Below are 15,940 nucleotides of genomic sequence, written 5' to 3'. Positions count from 1 at the left end.
ACTTTGTGTTCAAGACTGCCTTTGACATTTTTCATGATTGTTCTGCTCCCTGAGGCAAGGCAAGAGACCTACAACTCCTTGGGTAAATTTTTGCATCTCTAGATCAAGGTGGGGGCCTCCGGCTTGTGGGCCAATCTTGGTTCACAATACTTCTCCATTTGGCCCATGAGACTATTTTAGGTAAGGGACAGCTACCCACCCTACAACTGATGTCACACAGATAAGGGTGTGGCCTGACCAAAAGGGTGGGTTTGCCCTAAACTGCTTTGTGCAGTTCCCAACAGGGCTGGATTTAGATGAAGTGCACGCCAACAGGGCTGGATTTAGATGAAGAGAGGCCCTAGGCTACTCCATTTATGAGGCTCCTCCCCATCCCCCACCCTCACAACTAGAAGAAAATGAAAGTGTGTTATAAACAAAATTGAGTGGAGCCAAGGATGATGATGGGTATTTAAAATTCTGCAATTCACAATTTCTTCTCTAAAGGACATAATATATTATTGTTAAATACCATGGTGATTTTTTAAAATGCATAAAATTAACACTGAAAAACGTTTGCAATAGCTGAACTTTGTAAACCTTTTGTGGATTAAGCATTATTTTTTTGGAAAATGAAGTTGTAATGTTATTCTTTAAAAAAACTGCAGACAAAGGCCTGGCCAGGGCAAAGGCCTCTTATATACCTGCTGGGATTGACAAGGCATCTGACGCTCACCTGAATCTCACAACTCTCCTGACAGGTGATTTGGTCTGCAGCCACAATGTGGAAATAAAGAATGAGATTGCCCACCAGATACCAGGCACTCTTCAAATTAGGCCCCAGTGTTTTTGTTACGATCTCCTTCTCAATTAAGTAATAAATTTTAATCTAGAATTTAAATTCTCAAGACTTTCTTATTTGTTAATTCGAGAAAGTAAACTACTGCTCTCACTTCATTACAAACAGTATTTCTACTTGCAACACACTTGAGCAAACCTGCTCCTCTTCCTTTCACAGATATTTTGTTTCCATTCCAACTGTAGCTGCCTCTGGTTAGTTATCATTTAACTCTTTGGGGAAATAATTAGCATCACACGGCATGTGCATGGAAGTTGCCAAACCAATTAACCAACTAGAATGATTACTGTTAATAGCACCAGTTTTCCTATAACTTGATATTGCTGGATAGTTTTGATGAACTGCAAAAGCATTTTTAGTTTGCTTTCTGTTGACTCCCTGGAACTTTTATTTATTATTGCCACATTGTTTTGTACGATTCCTTGCAAATGAAGGAAAGCAACTTTTTTGCTTGTATATGTTGACAATATAATTTTGGTTACTGACAACAAACAAGATTGTACAAAAACAAGATTGGGCGCAGGCCTGGCCAGGACATAGGCGTCCTGACTGTGACAAAGGTGACCTGTGTGTGTGCTTGCTTGCTTGATTAACAGCCATTGGGAACTTCAAGGTCCCTGCTCTCCCTTCTTATGGTCTTTGTACTAGACCTGGAGACTCCAAAAGAGAGCATTCCATGTCAAGAAAGAGGGTAAGTGGGCACCCTATCTATATATCTATAAGATTTTGCAGACTTTGGCTGTGAACTGGGGCCCTACCAAAAAATAATAATCAAGTTGCACCCCACTGCTTCGAACTGGGCCCCACTGGCTAGCCCTGAGTCTCATAGTTGCTGGACCTGAGTTGCCCTGCCCTTGCATGAAGTTTTGGGTTTGCAATTTTGGGAGAGGGGAGACTGCGACACTGGGGAGAGAGCAGGTTGGCGAGGCCTCCTAGATTTAGAGGCCCAAATTGCCCTGCCCTTGCATGAAGTCTTGGGTTTGCAATTTTGGGAGAGGGGAGACTGCCCGCTGGGGAGTGGACGGGCTGGCATGGCCCCCTAGATTTAGAGGCCCTAGGCTTCAGCCTACTTAGCCTATTCATAAATCCGGCACTGCACGCCAACCATCTGGATGTCAGGAACCTTTGAAGCTGTTCACAAAGCAGTGACCCAGTGCTAAGCAGGATCACTCTCCCTTTACATCAGCTGATACAAAACATCAGATCCTGCTGAGTTCAGGCACTCCAGAATCTGAGTTTGGGTGTGCCTAAACACAGCACTAAGCAGGACTGCTCCTCCTAACCAATTAGGAGGGGGTGATCCTTCTTGGCATAGGGCTCAGGAAAGCAATCAGGTGCACCAGCGAGCTTGCTGCAGGGAGCTCTTGAATGCTACTCAAGTCATCTCTAAAAGTAAGAGGCGGGAAATCTCTTCCCTTCCATTTTAAGCCTGATCTTCCTGTGGTGATAGATGATGATATACAGATAGACGGATGACAGATAGATAAATAGATAGATGATACAAAAGTTTATTTTATTTTTCATACAATGCCTTATGAGGACTTGATCTAAAATGTGTAGAATAACTAAATAACCAGCAATTTATCAATTTCCTAATCTTTGAGTGTGCATGGAAAGTGACAACATGGGAGCACAGGTGGCAGGAGAAGAGAGACACTAATGGTATCACATACAAGACCTATATTTGTCCATTCTTAGCAGGCTCACTTATGTTTCTATTTACATTTATAGTCACGGAAGTGCAGCTTCGGGGAACTTTAATTAGAAGACAGTTGCTCACCAGTTTATTTATTTATTTCATAAAATTTATGCATAACTTGAACGGAGTTTACAAAATGTTAAAACAATAAAATCAAGGGGGGATTCAACCATACTTTAAAACATACAGAAGATAAAATACTAAAATAGATCAAAATTTCCTCAACTTTCTGAGCATATGGGTAGGCTTGTCTAAACAATAATATTTTTAGCAGGTGCCGAAAAGAGTCTAGTTAAGGTGCCTGCTTGATATCAATAGGCAGGGATATTATAAATTTATGTTGATATTATGTTACTATCAATTTATTGTGTAGTCTTGCTTACTTGGGGTTGTGGAGTGTGTGTTTGTGTGAAAGACCATCACCAAGGTCTTTCTATGACTTTGGCTGGATAGGAAAGTATTTTGGAAAAATCTTAGTTTGGAGGGGCTGTATGGACAAGATTACAAGAGCCGAGTGGCATGCATACTTGCTTTTAACTTTAGTCTTCTGCATCTCTCTGCACATTACTGAAATGCTATAACATGGTTTTTGCTCCCAGTACTTCAAGGGTAGCCAATGTGCTGCCCTCCAGATGTCAGCATGGCCAATGGTCAGGGAAGATGGAAGTTATAGCCTGACGACATCTGAAAGGCTACCTCTGCTATAGACATTCCAGCAATAATGCTGGTGGCATAGTCCAGAAAGCAACTTATTTGTCTCTTATATTATACCAGAATAATTTTTATAGCATATATGGCCTACCTCGTCATGGAGACCCAATCAGAAGTAACTGAATCAGTTGCAAAGTTTGTATTAGTGTTGTGTCCAAAAAACCTGCTCATTTTTCTCAACCAACATGCATAAATTAAGGAGGAAAAATTAAAATTATCAAATGAAGAAAATATCAGTGAAATGCACATTTGTGGGGTGCAAAAAAATTGCACTTGCCTTAGTTTCAAGGTGGTTTCTTTTATTTCATTCTTTTTTTCATGTATTTCCTTTATTTCATGCCATAAATAATCTATCAGGTGTTCTGTAGTCTGCTGCCTTCCTGGGTGCTCAAGTTTCCTGAAAGTCCCATGGCAATTTGAACTAGGTTTTCATGTAGGTATGGGAAAGCTGCCTAATAAGTGCCTGGCAGCTGCAATATCTTTATTTTATTAAAGGAATCAGTGCACAGGAGCTCTGTATTCAGTCTCTTTGCTTCCTGTGCTTCAACTAAAGCTCAGTAGAATACCTCCCATGAAGCGTTTTCAGATCAGGAAGCTCAGGCAATCAGAGAGGTTGCAGAACACGGGAGAAACATTTAATGGGAAGGAAGAAAAACACACAGCACCCCATGGCCTGCTCACAGTGTTCAAGTAAGCTCAACATCATACCCACCAAAGTTCTAAAGAAATTCTAAAGTTCCCTGAGAATGAGACAAACAAATGCTTTTTCACAGAGGAGAACAACTTTAGAGAATTTGGATGACTGATTTCAGCACTGCACTAGTTTGTATTCCAAGCTGCAAAGCAACCATAAAGCTATAAGCAACTATGTATTGATTTTTTGTCTAATGGGCTTTCCTATATATTTTTTAGTTTCTTTCCCCCTCATATATGTGTATGGACTCAAATATTTGTTTTCAGAATGTGGAGGTCAGTGGACTATTAATAAATTTGAAGGTAATACTGTGTAAAGTCTAAAATTGCACAGCTAATGCTTAATAAAAAGGTACCAAAAGACTTCAGGTAACCCTACAGAATGCAGAACTACAAAACAATGTGTGTGGGGGGACTAAGATGGGGACCCCAAAATATCCCCATGCACACAACTTGACAACTTGTTGGGAGGGGAGAATAGAATGGACTGTCCTGAATAGGACAGATCCAAAGAATTGTTTGGATAGGTTCCTTTCCTGATTAACACTGCAGAAGAGAGCTGGCCAGAGAGATCAGTGAAGAAACCAAAAAGTTTAATGCACTGGACAAAGAAGTTCTATGGGGCCAGAGGGAGATACAGAGACAAGAAGGAAAAAGAAATGAGGGGGGAAAGCCCATTGGCTAGTGGTGATCACACATGGACAGGGAATGAAGGCTGAACTGTTGCCAAAGGAGAACTGTGTATTTGTGCAGAAATGAAACTAAGCAGCCAGAATGATAATAGAAACCCTTTACATTTCAGATTCATTGCAAGGCTTTAATTGGCTCCACTATTTCTTGGGGGGGGACGCAGGTGGCGCTGTGGGTAAAACCTCAGTGCCTAGGACTTGCTGATCGTAAGGTCGGCGGTTCGAATCCCCGCGGCAGAGTGAGCTCCCGTTGTTCGGTCCCAGCTCCTGCCCACCTAGCAGTTCGAAAGCACCCCTAAGTGAAAGTAGATAAATAGGTACCGCTTTCTAGAGGGAAGGTAAATGGCGTTTCCGTGTGCGGCACTGGTGCTGGCTCGGCAGCTGCAGCTTGTCACGCTGGCCACGTGACCCGGAAGTGTCCTCGGACGGCGCCGGCTCCCGGCCTCTTAAGCGAGATGAGCACGCAACCCCCGAGTCGGACACGACTGGCCCGTACGGGCAGGGGTACCTGTACCTGTATTTCTTAGGGATTAGTAAGGGACTAGTAAAATTAAATTCAGGACGTTGGTTTTGCAAGGGATGTATGGAAAAACTTGTGGATGCAGTTATTGTAGATTTAGGAGCCATGCATATTTGTGACAAGGATTTTATCTAGAAATATTTGAATTACCTAGAAATATTTGAATACTTTGAATTTTTGGCCTTCTCTTTAGAGTATAATTTGGCTACTTGCTAGAATTTGCTGGAACTATTTTCTCTGCAGGCATCTTGTTCCTGTTGTCAACCAAAAAAATCATGAATGAAAATGTACGGTCTTAACTTCCACTCATACACTTAAACCTAATAGCATTTTCCTGAATGTAATGCCTTCCGCTGTAGTTACAAAGTGTAATTTATCATCTCTTAGTTTTCTTTATCTAAGCCGAACAGGGCAAAATGTTTTGGTCTCTGCTTGTAAACCTTATTCTGAATTCCTAAAACAATTTTAGTTTTTATTGTGAAGAAGAGTATGTGAATCTGAACTTTTGACATGGTTTATCTCTGTGGATCATGGCATGAGTATAAGATTGACACAACTGTAATATGGTAGGAGACACTCCATGATATACCACATTTTTCCATCTTTAAGACGCCCCCATGTATAAGACGCCACCTATTTTGGGGGACTCACATTTTAGAAAATGGGGAGGAGATGGAGTATAAGAGTATAAGGCGCCCCCTAATTTCTGACATTATTTTTTAGGAAAAAAACCTAGTCTTATACATGGAAAAATATGGTACTTTGGTGAGCCTGGAATATCCAGCCTCCTGAAAAGTAGTCAGACATACATACATCTACATCTAATCTAAAGATTAACACATGCAAATTTAGTTGCCAAGTACAGGATACTCAACTCCAATGGGATTCACCCACACAATTGGCAAGGTGATTTGAAGGCAGATAGGAGACAGAGATGACCAGGTTCTGATAACAGCCCAGTTTTCAGTCCTTTTCTCTCTAGAATGGGCAACATGAGAAATGGGCAGGAACTCTGGGGAAGAGACAAGAATTGCTTATCTCAAGGCCCCTCCCTTCCCTACTATAAGGCATCAGCTAAAACATTATTAAAACCCCAGGTTTTCCAGTAGCTTTCAGCTCGAACAGGACAGCACTTACCCCAGTGCTCCACAAGACTCAGTACACGTCTGCTTTGCTTTAAGGATAGGTATATTTTCCTCCTGTCCCCCTCCCCCTTCACCTACCCACTTCTAGTCTGGGTTTATGGCAAAACAGCCATGCCTATGTTTCTGTTGGCCTTTTAGAATAGTTTGAGAATATTTTTAATATTGCTTAGATTGTAACTTTGCTGTCTGAAGTAGCATTTATATATACCTTGTCTCTCCTAGGGTATATATAAATATAGCAAGCTTTCTTTATTCCTCAGTGCGGGAGCTTCTTGTGGGCATTAGGTTAAGGGTTAACACACATCCATAACAAGTGCACATCACAGCTCCAGCAAAATATCCTAAACCTCTCAGCAGTGTGTATATGAACCTACAGGAGCGCTGGCTGTGCACATGTGAGTCCAAGTAACATTATAAACTAGTACAGCTTATGGCAACCAAAACTAGATACAATCTTCCAGAAGTGAGATTGTTAGTGCTTGAAACTAAAGGGTGGCTGTTTCAATATCCTATTACAAATTACTCAAGTAATAGATTGAAATTATATTGCCATTGCCTCAGCTCAGAATGCTGCATGTTTTCTCAATCTTTCTTTGACTTTGCTATGGCTTTTAGCCTGGTGTCTTAGTGAGTTTCATTAACAAAATCATATTCCGGTCATGGACTGGCTGGATGCAGAGGAATGATGGGAGGAACCAGCGGGGGAACCACCAAGGGAAGAAGGCTCAGAGCCCAGGTATTGGTGGTGCGGCAACAATGAGTGGTCAGAGGGAGAAGACTGGGAAGAGGAGGTGTGGGAAGCTGAAGGGCTTAGTGAGCTGGGAGAGTCTGTGGCTCCCTTCCCCCTGGTCTGCCCAGACCAGAAGAGACATGAAGCGGGAGAAGCAAAGTCAGGCACACAGGCACAGTCTCCAGTTGCTTGGGGGAAAACCCTGGAGAGGAGGAGACATAGACAGCTGTGGGGAGTTGAGAGGTTTTAGTCTAGGCAACTGATCCATGGGGCAAGACCTATCAGGGATAGGTTCCTGTGGTCATTAGACCTGACACTCCACCAAGTCTGTGCAGATCCTGTTCTTGCTAATAAAGAGCAAACTAACTAACAAAGAGCAAAGAGTGCACAGTGTGATTTACAGCTGGCTCGCTCCTGTCACTTCCCTTCTCTAAAACTCTGAATGAAATATGGAATAATATTGGTCTCTCAAGACTGATTCCTAAGGAACTCTACCAGATGGAAAGGTCGTTATCATGACCCATGACCTGGGGACCTTGCAGTATGTGGTGGCAGTTTGATGAAGTTCTGACAACTCACTTAGGGTGCGAGGTAGTGGGAGGGAATAATAACTAGAGTCTTCTTAGGAGCACTTCCATGTGATGTGGAATGACTGAAGGGGACCATCAGGTTTAGCATTTTTATGAGAATATTTTGTTCAACTTTGTATTTCTTTTTTTAAAGATTTTAATAGTTTATTACCTTTATTCAGAAAAGCAAATATTGCACAATTATCAGGAAATGCTGAGCCAGCCTGCCAACCCTGAACCAAACAAAAGTAAGGCATAATATTGCTTACATTGGCAGTGTGGCGTGCCAATCTGACGAATTTTAATAATTAATTTTTAAGTTGGAGGGGGTGAGGGAACCAGATGAAAAGGGACCCAGTAGGCTAAGACTGCCAGTGTGATGTGCATAAAAAGCACAGCAGTTGAAAGAAGCTTTTCAAGTTTGAAAGAGGTCAGTGGGGTACCACTGGGAACAAAGATGAGGTGCCCATGGCTTTATTATTATTATTTATAAAAGCCAGCTGGATGGTGGCACTAAAAGCAAAGTTTCTATCTTTACAAAAATTGATAGGCACAGTTGAAAGGAAAGACATCTAAATTGAAAATGAGTAAAATCACTCAGTATACCGTCTGATATACAATCTGCTAAATGGTGAATGGATACACGTAGAAATAATCATGATTATTAGACGAGACACATGAAGAGCAAGGATATTTGCCAAATGAAAAGGTGTTAAACTTATAATATTCTCAGCAGCAATACAAGAAACACAATATAAGCCAATGGGAGGCTGTATAGATAAATAGATATAGCATATGGACAGCAATAAGAAATTATGGAGTGTATTTACCATCAATCAGAGTCACTGTGAGTAAATGGGATTGTGCCAGGAAGATTTTCTCACATAGAGACAGGGAAATATTAACACCAGCCTAAGAACTGTATCCAAGAATTAGCTTCCCACTGATCTTAGCTTCACAAGAAGCTTCACATCATTCTAGTACTTCAGCTGAAAAATTGAATTTATAATACTTCTACCTCACCATTCCTCCAAGAAGCTTTGTGTGGCATAGTGTTTCCTATCCCAACTTGCATTTTTATCTTCACAATAACCTTGTTAGGCAGGCTAGGCTGATAGTTAAATGTCCAAAGCTACCTAGTGGGTTTGGCGCCTCAATACATATTTGAATGCAGCTTTCCCCAGGTCTAATCAAACATTCTAAAGACAGTATAACACACTGGCCCTGTTATTTAAGATTTCCATTCTTCTGTTGCATGAGCTAAACTGTTATCAGACCTGCTCTTCTGAAATATGGGTGCATGTTTTGGTGTGTCTATCACAAGCCCCTATTGTATTCTATTCATCTAAGTTACACCTTTCCTCCCTTTCCCCATGTCTATAGCACTTATCCCCAATAATTTCTCAAGATTTTTAATGCACTGTATGGAAGAATGAGTGCACAATCACACATTAATAGTGCATCAAGGGTGGTGGCACTAAGGAACAAGGTAGTCTCTTAGCTCCACATAAATGATTGCATTTGCTATAGCAACACTATAACAATAAATACATAACTAGAGTGTACATTTTACTCCATACTTTTATTAACTGGAACATTTAAGATTCGGAATGTTTCTCTTACTTCTCATCATTGGAAACAGCTACTACAAAGTACTTGAAAAGAATGAAGAGCAGTGAGGAGTGTTACTTAGGATTCATACAAACATTATGACAAATCCATTTTCTACCTCTGACACACAGGGAGCTGCTAAAGCAAAGCATTTCAAAAGTTTTCTGAAAAGTTTTGTAGAGTTCAAGAGATGTCTAAGATTTTCCTCAGATTTAATAGCATTTATTGATTCAGAGCTATGAACTTGGGTCTAAGCAAGATTTTTTTTTTATGTGGTTGTTTTTTTACAGGTTATGTTATTGCAATTGTAACCACAGTCTTCTTGTATCCTGCTATGACCTTTTGTTTCATTCTACTACTGTATGCTTTTGGTAAACATGGAGTAGGTCTTCCACCTTGTTGTTCTCCCTGCCCCCCCCCAAAAAAGACGGGCGGGTGGGAGAGTTTGGAGGTGAATTTGGGAGTTTATAAGCACACAACTTGCAGTGGTGTTAATACAATTCTTTAAGAGTTCTGTAACTTTACTGTGAAGTTCTGAAACTTACTAAATTTAAAGGCACTTTCTATCGCCTCAGGGACATAGCTGTGTGATCTCCAAATGTATCTCACACAGGGAAGAGCAAGGAAGCCTCCAACCAAGGCCAGAGTTCTCTCCAAAAGTGCTGAACATTGGGAAGTTTAGAGGAAGGGTTGCAGCTTAGTAGTAGAGCATATTATTTGCATAGGTTTAAGGTTCAATCTCCAGGTAGGTGTGGGAAAGAACTTTGTCTGGAATCCTAGAGAGCCTTTAGCTCCACCATATTGAGATAGATGGATAAGCTAGATGGTTAAGATGTAGGAAGGCATCTTTTTATGCTGTTTCTATGCTACTTCAGGTGTAAGCTTTCTTCAGTTCCCAATCACAACAGACCAGCTCAAAGAAGCTTGATGAAGCTTACCTAGACAGTGAGTACCTTCAGGGCTGTTTTAAGCATATGCGGTGCCGGGTGCAACGATCCACCTGGCACGCCCCTCCCCCCAGGTTGCCCAGTCCCAGGCGCACAGGAGGGTGGAGCCGGCTGGCCGCATCAGCATCTCGCTGGCTTGGTCGCCTCCGAACTCACGGCACAGAGCCGCCTGCAGCAGAAGAGCCCGCTGTGGCGCTCCGACCGACGGGCGGGTGGGCTCTTCCCCGGAACTCAACTCTCGCGCCCCGGACTCTCAGCCTGGTGCCCCTGAGAGCCCAACACCCAAGTGCCCCGCACCCCTAGCGCCTATGGGTAAGACGTTTGTGCATTTACCACTGGGTAAATGAAGCTTCCTAAACCAGTCTCTTTGAGGATGGTCTCACAAATTACAAGTCCCTCGTGAGCAAGGCAGAGAAATTTCCCTGAGACTTCATGTGTATGCTAGGCTCGACTCCCCAGGTTTTGAATGTACCATAATCTCTCAGGGCTATTCAGACTTCCCCCAAAAGGTGTTAATGAATAAGTGTGTGTCAATCTGAACTTTCTCTATGGTTTCTATTACTGTAGATTGTGGCATGAGTAAAGGTTTGCATAAATACTATGTCACAAGATCAAGGTGTATGTGTAGTTGCTGCCTACTTAATTTATATACTGTATTCTGTCACTTTCATTTCATGTAATAAACCAATATTTCTTTATTTCTTTTGTATGAGAACTACTTGTGGCTATAAAGGGTAAACACATGTTCATAAGGAATGCATGCCATAACTCTAGCAAAAGATCCTAAACCTCTTAGAAGAGTGTGTATGGAGACAAGGAATACAAAGAGTACTGGACACACATGTGGGTTCAGACACACATATTTTAACATGCTCTCTAGATGGATTACAGCTCTCATCAAACCCAGCCAATATGGCCAGTGACAATGAAAGTTGTTGATTCGTTAGGGATGGGCAAAAAGTATCCATCCCATCCAGCCCAGGAAGAATTTGTTCAGAATAAGTTTGGTTAGGATCATCATGTAAGCAGCTCCTGGAGACTGAAGACCCTGCTGCAATCTTTATGCAGTTAACAGGACCATACTAGCCTATCCAGTACCACAGTTTGCCCAAGCATTCTAAGGCATACTTTCACTGTTGACAATGGGGAGAAGGAAAACCATATGGCTAAAGACAGAAAAAAATCCTGAGGTGCACATCTCCTGTCAGAAAACAGGTACACATTACACATGTAGAATTAAGCAAGTAATTTGTAAAGAAACAGCTAGTTTTTGCCCAACAGTGTCTTAAACCAGCCGTGATGCTATAAAAACAATGTGTTTGATGGGTATGGGTGCCTGGGATATTTCTTATTTGCAAACTCAGTGTTTTGTTTTTTAAAAAATGCAGATCAAGATAGAAACCGGATGCAAACTCAGTGTGTGTGGGTTTTGCTGTTGTTGTTGTTTTAAAAAATGCAGATCGTTAGAAACTGGATGGAACACACTTATGAATAAACATGCAAAACTGACACGGTCTAGAAATAGAGAGATCCATCCAACTCTAAAAGCAAGTAACAATTAAATAGACTATTGTGTGCTATGTTGCCACAACAGAAATAAAAAATAACATGCAGTTCTGTATAGCCCTTCCACTAGGTTTCCTGTAACACAGTTACTGCTCCCTATCACAATCATTCCCAAGCATACCATCTGATAATTTCTAGAAAGGGAAAATAACTATGCTGCTGAAATCATCAATACTGTAAAAAGCCCTGGTTTATTTCTCCATTCAGAATTATCTAATGAAGTATAAGCAGTCCAAGTGGGGAATGTTAGCAATAATGTACGTTGAGAAGTGCAGGTACTTATATTAAATCTTTTCACCTGCATTAGTCAAGTAGTGAGGTTCATAGTTTGTTGCTGGATCTTTTAGTAATGATTAACAAGCCATCTAATACTCTATTGATTTCACTGAATTTACATTAACAGCACAATACTATACATGTCTACTTAGAAGTAAGTGGGTACAAGATTAAAGTCTTAATTTCTTGAACTAAAAACTCTGCAAAGTTAGGAAACATAATATTTTCCTCTAAGCTTGTTTGCCAATTTCCTGCAAAGCTGTGAGCTAAACTTCATAATTCCACCCCCAATCTGAGGCTTGTATGCAGGGAGGGCCTGTCCCCATCTGATGTCACTGAATATCTGGATGTAGTGCAAGAATACCATTTTAGCCACATAAATGGGCTGCTGTCATGTCTGATCGAGGGAGAATCCCCTTTATTACAAAAAACACACATCTCTCCCTCACTCCTTTATAGAGAGTTCCTCCCTTTTCTCCCTCCCCACCCCTATCAGGATGATAGAAGCTTTGTTTATGGAAAATTCTCACTACCACAAGTGAATTATATTATAAGATTATTTCATATTATTCCTGGAAATAATGGTGCTTGCCATAGTTTTTGTGTTAGGTTCACGCTTTTCAATCCTTTCTACAATTTTACTGGCTTTCATTTCCCCCCATTATTATCCACAGTGTCATTTTTATGCAGATGATATCCAGATTTATTTATTTGATTTTTTTTTTAAAAAAATAAGCCTTCGACAAACAGAGCAGTCCTGTCTGATTGATGTTAAAAACTGAACAGCTCAGAAACTGCATGATAATACAAATAAGATAGATACCATGAACTGGGGCTCTTTTTGCAATCTAATTATTCTAACTTGGCAGCAATCTCTTACAAACAGAAGAAGTTTTATATTTTGAGATAGGATTTGTCGTTCAGAAATTCACGAGAACTTTGAATTATTTTCAGATAAAGACACAGTGAATAATTATATAGCTCAATTTCAAAATGATGAAAAATACCCATCTTCAGTTTTGCAAGCAAAGCATGCAAATTCAATAAATATATGCAGATCTATCTAATCTGCATAATTAATTGCAATCACAGTGGGATGTGTACTGCAAAGCCATGCAGCGTAAATCAAGAATGAAAGTGAAAACTCACCTTTAGCTTTGCTCTTTGTAGCAGCCACTGGGACCAAGGAAAAGATTGCAAGAGGAGAAGAGAACAGATAGGTTAGTCAGAAGCTCTGACTGAGAATACAAAGAAAGTTTCACTACTGAGTCGAGCGTAACAAAACCCAAATTCAAGTATCTGGTCTACTTATTTAGATCAGTTGGTATGATTTTTCCTGACCTATACCCTGCCAAGACAAACAAATTCAGTATTTTGAAATGCTTGTCGACGCCAGTTGTTTGAAAATAGATAATGGCAAAGGCATTTACTATTAGCCACAAATTATACGGTCAAAACAATTTGTAAAACAAAAAATAAAAATAAATCTAAGGATGCAAAGATCTGTAGTACATCAATCAAATTTTCATATTGATCAGAATCAAATGGTTCCTTTAACAAATGCTTTCTTCCTTTCATTTAATTATTAAGAAAAAATAATAATAAAGTGTGCATTTTATAGTAAGGTTTCAAACATGATAGAACTCCAGGCAATTTGTTAGGAACTGGCCCAATGGTCCAAGTTCAGGTTAATTGAACTGTGCCCTAGATTTTCTTCTCCTCCATATTTTTTAAAAGGGTATTAAAAAAAGAAGAAATCGTTTGCTCCTGGGTACCTGGGCACATTACAAAATGCAGTGTTGGGAAAACTTTAGCCACCCACTATCTTAATTGTCCTAATTTCTGTAATAGGTCTGTCCCCCTAGTCCATTAAGTACCTAGAAATACCATTGTAGAACAGTATTTGGGTAGGATTTATGAGACCACCTGCTGACATCCATAAAATATACCTTTCATTCTTCAAATCACAGTTATTCAAGTCTTTTAGTTTACAAAGGGTTGAGAAAGAACATAGACACTTTCAGCTATATTGCTTCCCCCAAGCTGAATCTGATCAGCCATGTTTGTCATATGATCTGGTGCAAGGGCAATCACAATGCATGTCAGAGGACAAGAAACCCTAAAACCTATCCATATTTTAAATAAGATTATTTTGGGTGGTGATTTAAGTCATAGATTGTTTTTATTTAGGACTTAGCTATGGTAGGTTTGACTAATGAGCTTTTTTCTGGAAAGGTGGGCCACACAAGTCATATACACAGACATTATGGGAAAAGGGAAATAAAATAAAATAAAATAAAATAAATACTCAGTACAGTGGAACCTCGGATTAAGAACTTAATTCGTTCTGGAGGTCCATTCTTAACCTGAAACTGTTCTTAACCTGAGGTACTACTTTAGCTAATGGGGCCTCCTGCTGCTGCTGCGCCACCGACACGATTTCTGTTCTCATCCTGAAGCAAAGTTCTTAACCCGAGGTACTATTTCTGGGTTAGTGGAGTCTGTAACCTGAAGTGTCTGTAACCCGAGGTACAACTGTAGGTCTTTTAAATTCTCTAAAAGAACTGTCTCACATGCACCCAGTGGCAGAGAGCAGGAGTGGGTGGGCTGGCATGCATCCTGGGGGTGTGGTGTGCCACCTGAGGACGTGGCACGCTCCCTGAGGGGGGTGGCATCCAGCGCGGGCAGGGGGGACAGCTGTGATAGCACCCCGCCGGGATCGCGCTGCTGGGAGCGGTGTGCTTCCCCCGCATTCCTCTTCCTCTGCCAGTGCATGTACCAATGGGGCTGAATGCTGCACCCAATTTATGGCTTATCACTTTGGTCAAGGAATTGCATTTATTTTGTATAATGAGTAACATAGTATTCACTAGAAAAAGTGCTTATAGTATCTGTGGTGTGGTCATAACTTATGCCAGTAATGTATGAAGCTCTCATTACATAAAACTGAATGATCAGTAGGGACCTAACAGACTTCTGTTTCTTGTATCCGAGTGTAGTAGAGTCACCACAGATTGGCAGCCAATGGTTTGTGGACTGGCACCAGTCCACGGACCACCGATTTGAGTTGCACTGAATGAGGGCACTTACGTGTTAATGGCAGATGTTGTGCTAAATCTGTCCTCTACTATCTCAAATGTTTTATTACTCTGCAAAAGAGGCTTCCATTTTTCTGCTCCGTTATTGGGGCATGGAATGTCATTAGAAATTAGGCAGATTTGGGGTTTTGAGCTAATCTTATTGTTGTGGAGAGGCCAAGTATGATGCATGTGTTTTCTTTCCAGTAAGCATTTCTGTAGCACTCTGCAGCTTTCCTGGCTGCCCACTGTTCTTGATCTGAAAAAGTCCCTTGGGAGGTTTTATCTCATTATGGGTTGTATTCAACATAGCACTAAGGTGATCACTCCATCAACTGCAAGTATTTCTCCTTACAATTGAAGATTCTGCCCTTCTCCTTTCTCCACACATCCTCTAAATCTGTTCTGGGGCTTCCCTCAACTCTCCAAAGCAGATTACGGGATGGTGTGGTGCACAGGTGCAGATATATCCCACTGTGCTAGCACTAATCCCTGAGCTAGCCTAAGAATTCCATTGAACACCACCTTATTTATTCCCTGGAGCTTTGACTGAAATGCTCATACCTGGAAAGAGTGAAGATTGTGCACCACTGGTGAGACTATATAGAATGAAAGGACATTCACAAACATCACTCAGCCAACACAAAAGTAAGGCAATTACATAAACTTGTACCCCACTCATGAGATTTCTTGGGTGGAATTTTATTTTTATTTTTTTAATTCTCTTTGATAATTTTCAACTGCTATTTCTACTTTCATTAATTGATGGACAGTGTTTAAAAATGCAGGATATTTTTGTCACAGTATTAGTGGTTCTACAGGAAAATCAGGATTACAAGTCGCTTGCTTTCAAAGTGCAGCTATGCATT

The 15,940-nt window shown here is 40.8% G+C and overlaps 1 protein-coding gene across 5 annotated transcripts in view; it reads right to left on the bottom strand.

Annotated features, from left to right (window-relative positions):
* CADM2 (cell adhesion molecule 2) overlaps positions 1-15,940 on the bottom strand; it is a 365,475-nt gene that overhangs the window by 164,600 nt on the left and 184,935 nt on the right. For 3 of the 5 annotated variants that reach the window (XM_083611652.1, XM_083611654.1, XM_083611655.1), the window contains exon 2: positions 13,144-13,170. The exons of the other annotated variants lie outside the window; for them this stretch is intronic. In XM_083611652.1, coding sequence (XP_083467778.1) covers positions 13,144-13,170 — 27 coding nt within the window. The remainder of the gene's footprint in view (positions 1-13,143; positions 13,171-15,940) is intronic. 5 annotated transcript variants of the gene reach the window in all.

This window comes from Podarcis filfolensis (assembly GCF_964270895.1).
Source record: "Podarcis filfolensis genome assembly, chromosome: 4".
Lineage (NCBI taxonomy): Eukaryota > Metazoa > Chordata > Lepidosauria > Squamata > Lacertidae > Podarcis > Podarcis filfolensis.
The sequence above is the reverse complement of the archived record's forward strand: the minus strand, read 5'-3'. Positions and strand labels throughout refer to the sequence as shown.